This window comes from Miscanthus floridulus, chromosome 1 (genome assembly GCF_019320115.1).
Source record: "Miscanthus floridulus cultivar M001 chromosome 1, ASM1932011v1, whole genome shotgun sequence".
Taxonomy (NCBI): Eukaryota; Viridiplantae; Streptophyta; class Magnoliopsida; order Poales; family Poaceae; genus Miscanthus; species Miscanthus floridulus.
This window is the reverse complement of record NC_089580.1, coordinates 149,781,579-149,792,563: the sequence shown is the minus strand read 5'-3', so window position 1 is coordinate 149,792,563 and position 10,985 is coordinate 149,781,579. Positions and strand designations below refer to the sequence as shown.

Sequence of the window (10,985 nt, the reverse complement as noted above, 5' to 3'; positions counted from 1 at the left end):
GTATGCCAGCCCAGCATTCAGCGCGCATTATTAGCTACCGTGGAGCCCTCCTCACACATAAAATGGGCCAAGAACAGCACGCAGCGGCAGCTCAGGGCATTCCAGCAAGAAAAAAGGAAGATGGAGAGCGGTTCTCCATAGTCGTTAAAAAAAACTGAAGAATTGGACGTTAGGTGTACAAGTGGAGAAACCATGTTACCCAAGAGGTACACTGAGGTGGGCTCTGTTCAGAACACTACCACCAATCCACCATTCATCATGATATTGCCAGTAATTGCCATGAACCAACATTGACCGATTTTTGATGATGAATGAAAACCCCAACCATATTCATGTATTCCTCACTCATATCTATATGCTATCACTGCCATCTAAACACAGTTATGGATGGCGGTATTGCAGTATTACATGATGAATAGCTCAGTAGAAAAAACTGGTCAAGTCCCCTGCCACGGTATTGCAGTATTACAATAGCAAAAGAAGATTCAACTTAACGGTAGTATGATGCTGGTGGTGGTGGTTGGCTAGTTCCAGGTGTGCCTCGTGACTGATTTTCATGCTGAGGCGGCATCTGCTGCGAAGCGTGCAACTGTTGTGGCAGAGCACCAGGAGGGGCACCGGTTGGGGTGTTAGGGAAGCCCCCTGATGCTGCATACTGTGGCGGAGCAGTGGATGGAGTATTAGGGAAGCCCCCTGATGTTGCATACTGCGGCGGAGTGGTGGATGGGGTATTAGGGAAGCCCCCTGACGTTGCATACTGCGACGGAGATGAGTACATCTGGCCTGGATATGTTCCTGGGGCTGGGGGATACACTGAGTTGCCGGGATTCCAGTTCGGCACTTGTCCATTGGCATTGTGGCTTTGAGCAGGGGCACCGGGTGGGGCATATGCCCCAGCTGCTTGAAGGTTACCTTGCCACCCAGAGGATGTAGCTTGTACACCAGGTGGTTGCAGTACCCCTTGGATTATGCCAGCTGGAATTGTATAATCTCTGCTCTTGTCACCATGTGCCTGAAAGATGAAGGGAACATAACTTCATGTCGGGCATATCAATAAAAAAGGGGCGTCCTGTATTATAACCGAGGGTTCTGTGAAGGGGTTATATGTATCATCTTCTAGAAGGTTTTTTTATGACCAAATAACACTAAACAAAATGCACCTATTATACCTTCACATTCAGATCAGTATGACGAGAGTATGACAGGTGAAGCTTACAGTAGCCACCATCGTAGATGCAATGCCCTTCCAATGCTTCCTTCGCTACAGCAGCTGTATTTACATCTAAAGTGTAGGGAAAGACTTAATCAGATTCAGATGAATAATTTCTATACAGAAGCACATGAAAAATGGAATAATCAGCTGCATGTTTAGTCAGAAAGTCAATGCTACTATAAGCAGATTAATCAAGGACTCCAGGGTCTCGGGAGATGCCAATGGCATCCTAAGATGTGAAAGCCTCTTCTTTCACATTGGGTTTTGGCAAAACATCATCTGATAAGACAAAAGTTTTTGGGTGGAGATCTAAGTACTTCACAGTTGGCAGATGGTAAACCATTACTGCAAAAGGGAAGTAAGATGTTCAACGTATCAAGGGGCAATTTGCTATTTTTCCAGACAAGGAGATCAAACCGCTAGTTCAAAGCCTAGTGATTTTTTCCAACATGGTAAAACCAAGTTTCATTACCAAAGCAACAAAATTACAAAGTTCGCAAGTTCAGTCATTAATCTCCCATCACCAGTTTGATCACCAATTGATCAGCCGGCATTGGCCCTTCCGAACACAACAAGCAAGATAGCAAAACAAACAAAGTCCGCCAGCAAACACCACCCCAACTACGGCTACTTAAACATCTTCCGGTAAAGCTTAGGGTACATTTGGTTTCTTTGACAAGTACTGTGTTGCCTGGTTGAGTCAGAAATCGAAGATACATGGCCGTTTGGTTGCTGGGCGAGGTTTCCTTGGAACCTGGAGCTAGCAAGCTTTTTGCTTGCTTTCCCAGGTGAGCGAATTTGGCTCGCCGGTGTTGGCAAGGTAAGCTTGCCCAGGCTGGCCAGGTCAGGCTACGCTTGCTCGGGAACCAAACGTACCCTTAGGGGCCGTTTGGATCCCTTCATTTTGGAGGAATTGAAATCTACATAATGGATTAGGCTATTTGGCTTGGAATTTGGCATTCCATAACATTCCCAAGCTCACAAATAAGCCTATCTCAAATTCATAAGGTGGGAGATGGAAATGGATTCTATAGATCACTATGCTATAATTCTATTCTCCAACTTATAGCACTCTTCAACTCACTTTCCTACAATAGATATGCAACATATAAGTATGTCCCTTGTATGCCTAACAATAAATATACAAATATATTCCATATATAACTATATTAGCTTAATTAATATATGCCTAAATTGTAATTATTAGAATGAATTCAATTCCAAGGATCCAAACGGGCCCTTAGTGATTTAAAGCCTGGAATGATCAATTTCTAGACGCATACCAGGGTACTGAATCAAAGCTTGTGTTCCCCCATTCTTCTCAAAAATAGCAATTTTCTGGACTGTACCAAATGATGAGAACACCTGTAGTTTCATTATCATAGTTAGCACAGATAAAAGAGAGAACAACAAAATTTTAAGCATGTTTTAAAATTGTCTTCACAATCTGACTTACAGTATGAAGAACGTCTACAGTAACAACATATTGCATATTCTCAATTGATGCAAGAAGAACATTGCCTTGAGCCTCCACTTTCCTTCCGTCAGCTCCAACAGCAGGCTGTGCCAGCACATCAAAAGAAAAAAACAGCATGTTCATATAAAATAACAAAACAGACAAAATTGAAATACTAGAATGCCCATGGTCTTCTGAAAAAGCAAATACCTGTAATGTACCATCCATGGCAGAATAATTAATTGGAAGATACGGATTATTATAATCCCTGCAAGATAACAATAAAAGCAATTTTAAACAATGGTGGAGAGAAACAAAAGCATGTCTCCAACAATATAACGAGTTATTTTGCATATTTGCACGAATAAAATGGTAAGATTGGAACAGGAGAAACATATGACAAGTAGCTATGTCCTAGCACGACGAGTCCAAACATTCAGGTCTTTAAAAAAAATCCAAAGGGGCAAGCAATGTTTCGGACAAATTATCTCAGGGTTCGTAGAAAAATGAAAACCCAAGTGATAATATGGGCATACGAACAACCAATAAGATTTCAACGAGAATCTCACCCTAATACTATCTAAGTAAAGCAATTTCTTTTAAAGAAGAATGGGCATGAACTTCAGGAGTTGAAGGAGCAACCGGACAAGTAGTTCTTTCGATACTGGATGAGAAAATTGCAGGAACAAGGAAGTAGGAACATACTTCGCGGTGAACATTGTAGAGTTCTGATTTGTTTTGCACTTTTGCAGTTTGAAGAGTACATGGGTATTGATCATTAGTCAAACTGAGGCAATGACTAACTCATCAGATTCTGTACATTATTAACAGTAAAAAGGAAACCAAGAACCTTGTCACTGTGCTTCTATGATTTAGTGATTTATCAACACACGTTACTTTTAGTACAAAAGTAAAAAAACACAACGGCTGTATTTCTAACGCAGGCTATTAGAACCTCACAAAGCAGGTCATATGCCTTCAACATGAAAAATCAATGACATATTATTCTACAGTTTCTAAACATGCTAAGATGGGCATCTTATAATCTCATGCAATTTGATGTCCATAACCTCTTGTGTTGCTTATGAGTCATGTTATGGTACTTAGAGGACATGGGACAAAAGGATGGATCTTCCATCAGAAATAATAATGAATAACTAACTCCATGAAAACAAATTATGGGCATTACCTGCTGCGGTTTGACTGAAACTTGATGTTCAAATCCTGATGTGCAGAAAAGGAAATTCGCAGGCAGCAGGATGTCACATGCTCCGGAAGCAAGTAACTACGATAAAGATCCAAAGAAAAATTCAGTTTATAACAAGTATAAGAAAGTACAACAAACAACAAAAATGGATAACACAAGGAAAGACCACAGCATGTCACCTTGGGATGCTCCTTCCATCTAAGGCGTCTCTAGCAGCTGAAGCAGTGGCTGCATCAGTGTACTGGATCAATGCCTGCCAGAGAATAAGATGAGGCTCTTGATGTTCATTTCAAAATTACTACATATCTGAAGCATGTAACTTTACCCTGACCTGAAAACCTGCAGCCTTTTCAAAGGTGGCTATCTTATGAACATACCCAAAAGCCGAGAAAACCTGAAAGGAATACAAAAAAAGGATCATACATAGGAGGTAAGGGGAAGATTGTTTTAGGAAATGCATACCAATCTCATGGCACATGTAAAAGATTCTGCAGTACAGCACACAGTGATAGCACATAATATTTTATAATAAAAATAAACATCATTTCCAAACAAAGGATATAAACCCTTGAAGCTTATCCCTCACCCAAACAAAAAAGGGGAAGGGTCAGCGAGCGAGAAGCAATGAATGAAATTCAACGTGCTGTTAAAATAAAAAGGCAGAAATGTATAATATCACCAAACAATGATCTAAAAATAAGCACCATAGAGATACTTATGGTCTAAAGGTTTGGAATTTAACCTTTCATCAGTAACTTGGATAAACAGGAGGTGCCCTACACCGGAGATAAGCGCGTTGATGGGGTATACTTAGAAAGTTGCATCCTCAAGATGAGACATGAGAGTTCATAAGAACTTTGAATGTACTAGTTAGAAGATAGAGGCAGCAAAACAAACATGGTATCTCTCCAATTGCAGGTGTTGATAACGACATTTTCTCCAGTTAACATGAGCCTGCTGATTCATGCAGAATGTTACTACGAGATGAACATCTATGTAAAATCTTTGATTTACAAGGATCAGGTCAGGTAGACTCCCTTAGATTCCTTCAGTCAATGGCAATCAAGAAAGTAACAGGCATATTTGAGGTTTGTCATTACCATACTAACACAACCATCTAAGTACTTTAGAAGACAGGAAAAGAAAGGATTTTAGAACTCACCATATGGATCACATCAATGGTGACATCACTAGCTTGAACACCCTCCATAGTAACAAGCAAGACATTTCCAGTCGTCTCTCCAGGACTCTTGTTGTTAATTATTTCTTGCCTATTTGAATACTGAATGTAAACAGTCTTGCCTCGGATTTGTGCTGGTTCTGAAGATGATGCAAAATAAGATACCATCGAGATTGCCTGATTAACGTCAGTCTGCAAAGGAAATTAATTTCGCATAAGTAATCCTGCGATGAGCATTTGGCACTAAACCAGTAGCATTTCGCATAAATGATTTGATTTCGAGCAAGGGAGCTTCCGAGTTACGCCAAATCTACAGCCCCCACTACTATACTCCCCCTCCACCCAAACACACACACAAATGAATGAAAGGTTCTACCAGCCATATAAATTCACTCAATCCTGGCAGAGCATCCTACCATAAACACAAAAATAAAGAGTGCCACATGTATCTCCAGTATGAACAGCCAAATCACCCGCCAGAATAGATTGGTCCACTCGACACAACTTTTTTTTTTTGCGAGGAATGGTCCAGTCAACACAACATAATTATGCAGCTTCAAGAATTGATCTATCCACTCAAACAGGTTTGATCAAGTCTATGCAACTCAACACAACATAATTGTGCAGCTTCCAAGAATTGATCGGTCCACTCAAAACAGGTTTGATCAAGTGTGAATACGAAGGAACAAGTGTGAATACGAAGGAATCTTCGCTGACTCCTGCAAGATCTAACCCAAATCCAGAGCGCTGACAAAATTCCAATACCACACAGGTTAAACATAGCTAGATCAACTGCTGACCAAATCAATTTCATGTGCTACGTACGAAACCACACAGAACATCCAGCGGCGCGCCCGCCCCGAATCCCCGGCCGGATCGCGGATGATATCGATGGGGTAGGGTCGAGAGGAAGGAGGGAGTGAGGGACGGGGGAAGGACTTACGAACTCGACGAAGGCCTGGTTGCGGTTGGCGCCGACGCCGCTCTTGGTGTTGACGATGCGGCCGAAGGGCTTGCAGAGCTCGACGAGCTCCTCTTCCGCGCACTCCCACGGAAGGTTCCGCAGGTGCAGCACCTTGGACGGCGTCTGCGTGTAGCGGAACTGCTGCCCCCCACCGCCTCCCGACGACATCTCGCCTGGTTGGCGGAGGGGCGGGGGCGGAGGCGGAGAAGCCGAAGGTAGGGTTTCGGCGTTGCGCGCTGGGGCGGAGCCGCGGAAGGGTACGTCGGAGGAGCCGAGGAGCCGAGGAGCTAGCGGTTGTGGCCTTCTGGGTGTGATATTCAGGGCCTTCAAATGCTTTTGCTTGCAAAAATCTCGTTGACAGAGAGATTTTAGATTAGGAGACAAAGAGTTCCACCAAAAGTAAACTTCGCCGATGAAAATAAGGGCTTGTTTGGCACGGCCCTAGGGGCTCCTCCGGAGGAGCCGGAGATTGTGGCTCCTCCAAAACGGTTCCGGCTCCTCTGTTTTTTACTCAAAAACGGCTCCTTCAAGAAAACGTTTGGTAGGGCTCCTCTGGAGAAGCCGGAGCCAGAGCCGGAGAGGAGTCCTGTCAAACAAGCCCTAAGTTTACTTTGCCTATGAAAAACGGACTTGCTATGGTAGCGCCTGCCAGCACAGGGACGGAGAGCGCATAGCTTATTGGGATCGCGAGCGAGCGCACGACCCGAGTCACCAACATCGTCTGCGTTGCCGGTCGCTTCCCATCTTAATGCAACGCTCGATTTACTTTTAAAACATTCATATATATAATAATTACAATATAAATAAAACACTTGAAATAAAGCGTCTGAAATACTTGTGAAAACGTTTAAGAAATATTTAAAAATTATTACAAACATATACAAAATCCAGATAAAACACTTGCAAACATACGTATAAAACACCTTAAAACACTTAAAACATATGCTTACAACATCAAGATAAAAAATGACTGCAACATACGTCTAGAAGCGGATGAAACATTTTGAACAAACGCTTGCAACATGTATTTAAAACACCTGCAACATATGCAACATCATCCGATCTACTTTTGCAAAATCAAAATAGAACAATTACAACAAACATCTGAAACGTCTGAAACAATTAAAACATACATATGCAACATAGGAGAGGGAAAGGTCGGGACCGGTCGATTTCAACCACCGGGGTCGGAGCCGACAGCGAACGGCGGCATGCGAGCACCACCATCACCAACGCCGGGCTTGGCTCGGCCGTGCGGGCAAACTAGCACCAGCACGCGCGAGCACCACCTCCACCAACGCCGCCAGCACCGGTCTGGCTCGACCGGGTGGGTGACGCGCATGACGCGCGGAGCCAGCACCAGCGCGCGCGACAGGAGGGGGCGAGAAGCGCTCGCGACGGGGTCGAGCGAGCGGCGCTGGATGGGGCGTGTGGCGGCAGTGAGGCGGAGTGGCATCCGTATTCGGGACGAGGCGGATGGAGTGGCAGCCGCAAGACGCTATGGTGGAGGGAGGGAGCGGAAAAGGTCGAGACCGATCGATTTCAACCACCGGGGTCGGAGCCGGTAGTGAATGGCGGCGTGCGAGCACCACCATTACCAACGCCGGGCTTGGCTCGGCCGTGCGGGCAAACTAGCACCAGCACGCGCGAGCACCACCGCCACCAACGCCGCCAGCACCGGTCTGGCTCGACCGGGTGGGTGACGCGCATGACGCGCGGAGCCAGCACCAGCGCGCGCGACAGGAGGGGGCGAGAAGCGCTCGCGACGGGGTCGAGCGAGCGGCGCTGGATGGGGCGTGTGGCGGCAGCGAGGTGGAGTGGCATCCGTATTCGGGACGAGGCAGATGGAGTGGCAGCCGCAAGACGCTATGGTGGAGGGAGGGAGCGGAAGGGATAAGAAGGATTGGTGATTTTTTTTAATAAACGCACGGGCAGGAGCGAGTAGGGGCTAAGTGAGCGCAGGTGAGTGGATGTGTGGTTGTTGGGCTGCATCGCGGGCCACCATCGACGTCATCCAGGCGGACGGACGCCCTATATCCAGCATTACCGAAAAAATTTGAGTTCCTTTTCCACCATCCTTCTTCGCCATATAGATTGGTCTAGCTTAAGCATAAGATCCTTTGTTGATTCAAAATATTTTATAATAATAGACAGATAGTAGGTTTTACAAAATACTAACAATTTTCGAAAGCTATTGGATGTTTAATGCAAAAAAGAGCTTCTAGATTCTAAAATTATGATGTCCAGACAAATACAAAGTACTAGCGTGAGCCCCCACGCTGCGCGTGGGAAGGAGGGCGGGAAAAAAAGGAAAAAAAAGACGTAACGGGTTTGTACTGCGCCATAACGGGCGCGTACACGCTGCGCGTGGGAAGGAGGGCGGGAAAAAAAGACGTAACGGGTGTGTACTGCACCATAACGGGCGCGTACTGTTCCGTATCCCTACGCTTTGCGTGGGAAAAAATGAATTTTTTTATCGAGCTGACAATGTTCCTTTGTCGGGAAAAGACTTATCGGGTTGGTACTGTTCATCCAGTACCCGGTACTGTTGATCTGCAGTGAAAAGCCTCAAATTTAAAGTTCTTATATAGATAGATACCAACAGCATCTGGAGCACTTACCAGTGAAAATAAAAGAATCTTCACCATTATCATCATTGTTTCCACCATCATCAGCATTGTCTTCAGAAATGGGAATAGACTTTTCTAGGTAAGAATCCTTACAACCTAAAGAATTCATACTCTCAGCACCATAAAGTTAAGAGCACCGTGAATTAGCTGATCCTCTTTCAAGGTGCCTACTAGCTGTTTTTACTAAACCAGATCGAACAAGGGATCTCTTGGAAATGGGAAGATCTAGGATAGGCGGCCAACCTCGTGCCCGGCTACTAGATCACTCCAGTGCTTCGGGTACTACGGACCCTCTGCCATACATTGTAGCCGAGCCGTTTCATGAGGAGGGGGGGGGGCTAAGCGCAGTTCTTTGAATCAAAGGTTTCATAGGGAGAGGATGACTGTCTTCTGGGGGAAGACATGCTTTATCGGTGTGAGTGCTCCGACCACCGTCCAGACCAAGAGTGGTGGGTTGGAAAAAGAGGTCATATCGTCATAGAGCTATCGACTATAAGACTGCAGTCCTGAGAGAAGGGGTCCTCTCTCGGGAAACAAGGTTGATTTATCTCTTCTTTCTTTTTATATGATTTTTATACGACTTTCTATCAAAACTCTATACCATCAATCACTATCCTCAGGGATTGAATCTAGCCGCCGGCGTACCTGATAACTATGCTTATATACGTCAATTCATAGAATCAGCTCTGGCTCCGGGGAACCAATCCATATAGGATAAAGGAATATGCCCCGGACTAGGAAACAATGAGCTTATTAGGTGGGTCTCACCCTACCAACCATTGTTAGCCACCTTAGTAACCTTACTTAGGAGCTATTCTTTATATCCAACGCCTGAAATGATTTTCCAAAAATATGATACTTACTCAATTTCCTTTTGACGCCTACTTTCAAATAAGTAAAAAGGAAGAAGCGACTGGAGTGAAACTATAGGTAGGCAGAGGTTAGAGTCAACGGAGGAGCCACCATAGTCAAAGCCCCACAGATAGGTAAAGTTTAATGATGTTGCCAAAAGCAGGCTGAGTGAATTCAAGGGTCTACTCTTTAGACGAATGCACCTACTGTTTTGATGGACCTCAGTCGCCCGTACCACCAAAAAAGAATTATGAAATAGGCCTTAGCTAGAGGATGCTAATAACATATCAAACAATGATATGTTACAGACATCACACACTATGGGATAATAGACTAACATGGTATACTAGCTGGTGTAGACTCCACTAAACTCGTTAAGAGAATTACTATGACCATACTAATCACTTGGGACTTTCTTCTTTTTAACATTCGACACTCCGCGGTATCATTAAAGTCTTCTAATGATTGCCCAACTGCTTCAACACTCTGTTGGAGAATATCCAGTGGGTCAAAAACAAGAGTTAGCGATCCAAGTAGAGATTTCACATTCTTGTTCAGCAATATAGAATTACCAAGTTCTTCGGGTCGATTATTGTCTTCTGACGTTCGGTTGGTGGTGGGTGTGTGGGTGGCATAGGGAAATAGGCTCCCCTTTTCTAGCTTTATAGGGCAGGAATTCGTTCTATCTTAGCCTCGGATTATCAAGTCCAAAAGAAGAAGAGTGCCTTGTGTCCCAGCAGCTCGTTCATTCACTTGCTCATGAACTCGTAGCTTTGCCAGAAGCGACTAGTCGCCACCTTTCCTCCACCAAAAGATGCTTAGCCAGAAGTGCTGAAGGAGGGGAGCTGGGGAAGGCCGACGATGGCAATGAGGGGGAAGTTGTCGTAGAAGCTTTACCCCTTGCTTTACAGTAATTGTTATGAACTTACTAAATGACCTTATTTATTCTCCCAGAACGCTAGCAAATCTAATAGTTCCATCTGCTCTTCTTAATTTAAGAACAAAGGTCGCCATCCTTCTTATTTAGGAACCCTTTGTTTGAGGAGGGCATATCCCAAGGAAGGGGAGAGTGGCCGAGCGGTCAAAAGCAACAGACTGTAAATCTGTTGAAGGTTTTCTACGTAGGTTCGAATCCTGCCTCTCCCACTAACAACTCTCTATGAGTGCAATCAAGCCCTAATGTGAGTTTTGGTGTTGATGACCACCTAATTAGAGAACTAATGAGATTTATTAAGATGACAAGCAGTGAATTCATTATAGAGGATGTTACATGGAAAGGAGGAGCCCCCAATTATAAATAAGGACGACATCACGCTCAAAGGAGTTTTGAATTCTTTTGTCTTTTGAAATTGAGTATGGGAAAAGCTGTACTATAAAGGGGGACACTACAACTGGTTAAAAGTGTGCAACCAAATGCTCAATCTTTACACAAAACATCCTCACACCTCAGTCAAGATAGCCAACTTAACAACTCCTTCACCCT

General features: G+C 44.4%; 1 protein-coding gene and 1 non-coding gene across 3 annotated transcripts; one reads left to right on the top strand and one right to left on the bottom strand.

The window, feature by feature from the left end:
- Window positions 1–280: 280 nt before the first annotated feature.
- Window positions 281–6,346, bottom strand: LOC136543770 (polypyrimidine tract-binding protein homolog 1-like). Of its 2 annotated transcripts, none has more exons than XM_066536133.1 (10): window positions 6,000–6,346; window positions 5,039–5,248; window positions 4,208–4,270; window positions 4,056–4,129; window positions 3,859–3,954; window positions 2,880–2,937; window positions 2,670–2,774; window positions 2,497–2,578; window positions 1,170–1,282; window positions 281–1,012 (listed from the first exon to the last, which is right to left on the bottom strand). In XM_066536133.1, the coding sequence occupies exons 1-10, from the start codon at window positions 6,186–6,188 to the stop codon at window positions 491–493; spliced, it is 1,512 nt and encodes a 503-aa protein (XP_066392230.1). In that variant the 5' UTR covers window positions 6,189–6,346; the 3' UTR covers window positions 281–490. The 2 variants fall into 2 exon arrangements, with proteins under 2 accessions (XP_066392230.1, XP_066392233.1); XM_066536136.1 differs by having other exon boundaries at window positions 870–1,012; window positions 1,217–1,282.
- A 4,219-nt stretch (window positions 6,347–10,565) lies between these two features.
- On the top strand, window positions 10,566–10,648 carry TRNAY-GUA (transfer RNA tyrosine (anticodon GUA)). The gene has a single exon. It is a non-coding gene; the product is annotated as a tRNA-Tyr (tRNA).
- The last annotated feature ends 337 nt before the right edge of the window (window positions 10,649–10,985 follow it).

Coding starts and splice junctions, on each gene's coding strand:
- LOC136543770 (XM_066536133.1), bottom strand. CDS start 6,188: ATGTCGTCGGGAGGCGGTGGGGGGCAGCAGTTCCGCTACACGCAGACG. Junction 3,955..4,055: donor GATGGAAGGAGCATCCCAAG/GTGACATGCTGT, acceptor TCTTTATCGTAG/TTACTTGCTTCCGGAGCATG. Junction 2,775..2,879: donor CCATGGATGGTACATTACAG/GTATTTGCTTTT, acceptor GTGCTGGCACAG/CCTGCTGTTGGAGCTGACGG.